At 35.8% G+C, this 6,083-nt stretch overlaps 1 protein-coding gene across 2 annotated transcripts in view; it reads left to right on the top strand.

Annotated features, from left to right (window-relative positions):
• Positions 5,586-6,083, top strand: part of LOC105165172 (anthranilate synthase alpha subunit 2, chloroplastic) — a 7,982-nt gene continuing 7,484 nt past the window's right edge. Inside the window, exon 1 of one of the 2 annotated variants that reach the window (XM_011084083.2) lies at positions 5,586-5,812. In XM_011084083.2, the coding sequence (XP_011082385.1) occupies positions 5,719-5,812 (94 nt within the window). In that variant the 5' untranslated portion in view covers positions 5,586-5,718. The remainder of the gene's footprint in view (positions 5,813-6,083) is intronic. The other variant, XM_011084082.2, reaches the window with a different exon arrangement.

Raw genomic sequence — 6,083 nt, forward strand, 5'->3', positions numbered from 1 at the left:
AATGTGACCACTAGTGTCTCTAAGGATAAAATCCCTGAAGCGGTTTTATCTGATGACTCCAAAAGCAATGAGCAAGATCTCGAGGACAGTTACGAGATGTCTATTAATTATGCTCATAACAGTTTAGGTTGGTATCGTAAAGAAATTGAAATGAATGATATTTTTGCCTATTCTGTAGCCGTCCAAATCATGGATGAAGATGAAAATGATCCTCAAACTATGGAGGAATGTAGACATCGAAATGATTGGAAAAGTTGGAAAAAGGCCATACAAGATGAGCTAGACTCGCTAAATAAGCGAGAAGTATTTGGACCTATAACTCCAACACCAAAAGGTCTCAAACCTTTTGGCTATAAGTGGGTGTTCATACGCAAGAGAAATGAACGAAATGAAGTTGTAAGGTACAAAGCTAGACTTGTGGCCCAAGGCTTTACTCAAAAGCCCGGAATTGATTTTACTGAAACATATTCACCTGTAGTGGATGTTACCACACTTAGATTTTTAATCAGTTTATCAGTAATTGAACAACTACAAATGCAGCTCATGGATGTGGTAACTGCATATCTGTATGGGTCATTGGATACAAATATCTATATGAGAATCCCTGAAGGATTAAAATTGCCTGAAGTATTACAGTCAAATTCTTGTCATATGTACTCCATCAAATTGAAAAGGTCCTTGTACGGACTTAAACAATCAGGACGTATGTGGTACAATCGTCTTAGTGAGTACTTAATAAAGAAAGGATTTTGCCATAATCAAATAAGTCCATGTTTATTCATAAAGAGGACAGAGTCGGGATTTGTAATCATAGCTGTGTATGTTGATGATTTGAATATTATTGGATTCCTGAAGAGATTCGACAAGCAGCTAATTACTTAAAAAGTGAGTTTGAGATGAAAGATTTAGGCACTACAAAGTATTGTCTCGGCCTGCAGTTCGAACATACTAAGGGTGGAATTTTCATTCATCAATCGAACTATATAGAAAAAGTCCTTAAGCGTTTTCATATGGACAAAGCTCATCCATTGAGTACACCTATGGTAGTTCGATCGCTTGATGTTAATAAAGATCCGTTTCGTCCTCCAGCACATAATGATGAGATTTTAGGTCCAGAAGTACCATATCTCAGTGCAATTGGTGCATTGATGTATCTTGCTAATAATACCCGACCAGATATAGCATTTTCTATTAATCTACTAGCAAGATATAGTTCAACACCAACAAAGAGACACTGGAATGGTGTTAAACACGTTCTACGTTATTTACGTGGAACAAGTGACATGGGACTATATTTTGAAAGGCATGATGATGCCAAAACAACCAAATTAGTTGGTTATTCAGATGCGGGGTATTTATCTGATCCATATAAAGCTATATCTCAATCTGGATATGTATTCATGTATGGTGGAACTGCTATTTCATGGCGTTCAACCAAACAGACTTTGGTAGCCACCTCATCAAATCATGCAGAATTAATTGCATTATACGAGGTTGGGCGTGAATGTGTATGGCTTAGATCACTAATACATTATGTGCATGAATCATGTGGACTACAATCAATCGAGAAAAGTCCCACAGTAATATATGAAGACAATGCGGCGTGCATCGCCCAAATCAAGGATGGTTATCTTAAAGGCGACAGAACCAAGCACATATTACCAAAATTTTTCTCCACTCACGAGCTTCAAGTGGAAGGCAAAGTTGATGTTCAACAAATTTCATCAAGTCAGAACTTAGCAGATTTGTTTACGAAGGCATTACCAACAAAGGTGTTCAAACAACTCATACGTAATATTGGCATGCGACACCTGAAAGATATCTGCCTCAATTGAGGGGGAGATTATACAACTGTACTCTTTTCCTTAGCCTTGGTTTTTATCCCATTGGGTTTTTCCAGGCAAGGTTTTTAACGAGGCAGGATGTATATGATAAAGAGGTATGCATTCAAGGGGGAGTATTATATATAATATGTATATATGAATGCATACACCTCTTCATATTCTTTTTTTAATACCCATTATGTTATACACCCTTTTGTATCCCCCATTATAATTTGTAATTAAAATAGTTATGATGTATTTTGTAACCACAATTTTGGTGGTCTATAAATACCACCATGTATTTCATTTGTAAGAAGTTTTTGGAGTGAACAAAGAAAGTTTGTTGGAGAAATACATATATTTTACTTTATATTCTATTAAGAGTGATAGACTAATAAACTTAGAATTTCTCTAAGTTTATAACAATACTAACTATTTTCTCTGGTGCATCGCCTAACGTTCTCTTTCATCCTTCTATTTACGATGCCAAATTTTACGTCTCTTAATCCTCTTTGTTTTGAATACTATTCTTTTCTTCTTCTTCTAAATATTAGTTTTTTAAATTATATCGTTTACTTCTTTAATGTGTTGTGGGTGTATAATTTTATATTTTCGGTTATTATTAATTCTTGAGTATTTACGTTATTTTTTTAAAATTTTTTTTTATTTTTTTCATCACGTCCCATTGATTGCTTTTGTTTGTTTAATTTTTTATTTAAATATTTGTCTTTAGCTAAAATAATCTGATCGTATTATTTTCTTTTTTATGTGTTAAATTTATTCAATAAATAGTCATGATTTCTCTACTTAATCATTAACGAGTATAGATTTTATTTAATAATAGTCCATCTTTTCTTTTTCATTATTTTTATCGATTCACTGCTGATACATTATCTTTTAAATTTAATAAAAATCCATGGAATTGTTTCCATAATTAATGCAAAGGGCAACTTAATAAAGTAGTACTAACTTGTTTCTTTTTTATATATGTTCAATTTCATGTCTCTCTGCAATTTCCTCTTTATTTATTCATTAGGCTTCTCTTCTTTGTCTTTTAGATATTATGTTTTACTTTTTTTGTGTTTGTGATAAATCTACTATGAAGTGTTCTTCTTCGGAGTTTTAAGGTTTTATAATTTATGTATTTACTCTTATTATTAATTTCTAAATACTATTACTTGATGCTCTACCAACCAATTTTAACTTGAGGAGCTGGGGGATTCAAGTGCAGCATGGCTGTGGAGATTGCGCATCCGACGATGAGACTGCACTGCATGTGATCTATCAATGCAATTTTGCTCGACTCGTTTGGGCCATTTCAGGGCTGCCCTGGTGAATGCTGGCATATGATTCGTGCAATATTGAGGAATGGTTTAGACAAGTTTACAGGGAGTTGGGGAGGAAGGATTGGGATCTGTTCTTAACTACCTGTTGGGCATTGTGGTGGAGGCGAAACCGAGGCTGTTTGATGGCGGCAATCTAGAAGCACAAGAGGTCATTGGGGATCCGGGTCATTGGTAAAAGGAGCGGCTAGTGGATCGGCCGGGGAACGCGCAAACGGAAGAGGTGGTTAAAATACATTAATTAAAACTTGAATACAATAAGACCATGGTTCCGAGGGGTGTACCCTTGGAGTTTTTGAGCGTTCGATATAGTTAAATAAATAAACAATAAACTGGGGCTGATCATGTAAGATAAAACCGAGGAGCGCAAGAAACATAAATCAAAGGTTACCTCTTGTTTGATTTCCTTCGAACCGTCTTTTGTTGATTTGTTCATGCCAGACTCCAACGTAGAAGTCCTTTAAAGATCGTCCACACCACACCGAAAAATAAAGATCCCTTAATTCTCTTTGCTAGAAGATAATAAGGGAGAAAACATACCATGTGTGTTTTTAGAGAAAGGGGGCGGCAGATTGGAGTTGTTCTAGGGTAGGAAGATTTTTTTTTTTTGGTTTCTGGTGTTGTGTAATAATTAATTGTTCCAAATAATTAGAATGCATATATACCTTGTATGGATGTACTAGAATATGTGTAGGTTCATTCCATTATCCATAAGGCAATATATTCTTTATTCTAAATAAAAAATGACAAACATAGCACTTTGCAAAAGTGAGAATTGCTAGTCAATTATTTCCTTCCCTAGAATTATCCAATGTACTTAATTTAGGGGTGCTTGGCCAATTTTATTAGGATAAAAATACAAGGCCAAATTAATCTTAATTAAATCTAGTTTAATTAAAATCTACCTAATTAAGCCCATCATATATTTAATCCAATTAAATACATGAGCACAATAAATCTTTTTTAATTAATAAGTCCAACTTATTAAATAATAAGGGCAAACCCAATATAAATCAATCCTATCAATTTATTCTTGGGCTCCGCCATCCAATGGATCTCTCTCATTTGTAAGTAATCCAATAACTTATGGAATTAATTCCTCGTCCCTTCTTGGTGATTTCTGTGTGACTCTTCAGGTTCACCTCTCAACTAGATTTGGGCAAGTGTCCAACACTATTATTAATTAAATATAATTTAATTAATAATTCTCGATCAATATTTGATCAAGAAAGCTCGTCACCATGGGTGGCCGTCTAGCAACGGTCCATGGCACTAGAGACTAGGCGTATATCCATGTGAACTTTTAGGTTTTCGAGTCCATATGGGTACGGTCCTTCCGTTTACCGTCATCCAACTTAATCTAGGTCATGGAATTTCGTGTCGACTCCCATCATGGATTAGGCGTTTATGCTTAATACTTGAAATCGCGTTATGCCAAATTGCTTAACATAGGAACCTCTTTTCCTATTCGACCAATGATTGTGGCCACATGTTCATAGAGTGTAGACGCATCTCCAAGTGCATAGGAGATTCCTCTGTCACGTATTGACACGGTATAAATCCTCTTCTTGAAGCTCACTATCCTCGCTACATGTTTTGGCTACACTAGACAAGGCTTATGATGACCATATCTGTAACACGATCACCTCTCGCACAAATCCAATACATAGTCATTGTATGCATATAACTGCCGTGATTCCTCAAGTCTGAGGACTACTCCCATGCTATCGGAACTGGAGACTCGAGTCATACCGACCAAGGCTTCTATACGACGATCCCCACGAGCCAGTTCAGTCGATTTGGCACCTAACCAATCGACCCACTAACATTGCATAGACGTCCCACGTCTGTCGTCGATGGAACGCGACACTCGTCAAATGAAAGTGACTCTTAATGCAAGTCTTCATACAACTTGGAACATTTGATACCTAACTCTTGACAGTTGATTTCATGGTCGCCATCTAATGTGCAATCCAACTGTTGCATGGTTGTCAAAGTAGTGTGTGGGTTTTATTGTGATGGCAAAAAAAAAAATGCAAATATATATAATGAGCACAACAAAGAAAATATCAATAACGAATACTCATTTTATTCACTAAATAATATTACATAAAATCGAATTATTGTCAAAATGAATTACAATTATGCCAATCTAATTGACTTCCAAATCACCTATTCTACCAATTGGTTGGGCAGGAAAGGAGAGGATTACTTTAGAACTTTTGTGCTTGGTTTTTATTTTCTTTTTTTTTTTGTTGGTTGTCATTATTCTCCAATGTGAACAATCTTCTCCATGTTATATATCTACGGTGGTTTTACTCGAAAAAAAAAAAAAAGTTGGAACTGCATCTGTATTTTGCATCATTATTACATAGGACAAATTTGGAACTTTAGAACCCCACACAAATAATATGCATTTCGAGGCTACACCCGATATATACATAATCATGATTATAAACCCTCCTACTTACTAGTCTTCGTCCAAAAATACTGCTTGCAGAGGCGAAGGGAAATACGCAATCCACCTCTCACAGTCTTGGACTACTCTGCAAATGGAAACCCTAGCCTTCTCAAACGCCATTGCCTTAAAGGCCAACTTCAAGACTCTCCGCCCCGTTAGATGTTCCGTCGCACCTCCTTCCTTCGGTGATCCTATATTCTATCTTCGACGATTCAACTCTAGCATCTTTTAGGATGCTTACGTGTTTAACTCAAATCCCTTTTCACTTTTTTATATTAGTTACTCGTTTGTTTGTATTTATCAATGTTGTTACGTTTTTGGGGGTGGCGAAAATTATTAAGTTCTGGTGCTTGATGTACATTTCAAATGTAGCGTTTGTCTCTCTGAAGATTGTAAAATGGTGAAACAGATTATCAGTAGGGGTTTATGAAGTCGTGTTAATGGCTACTCTCTTCC

This window comes from Sesamum indicum, linkage group LG6 (assembly GCF_000512975.1).
Source record: "Sesamum indicum cultivar Zhongzhi No. 13 linkage group LG6, S_indicum_v1.0, whole genome shotgun sequence".
Lineage (NCBI taxonomy): Eukaryota > Viridiplantae > Streptophyta > Magnoliopsida > Lamiales > Pedaliaceae > Sesamum > Sesamum indicum.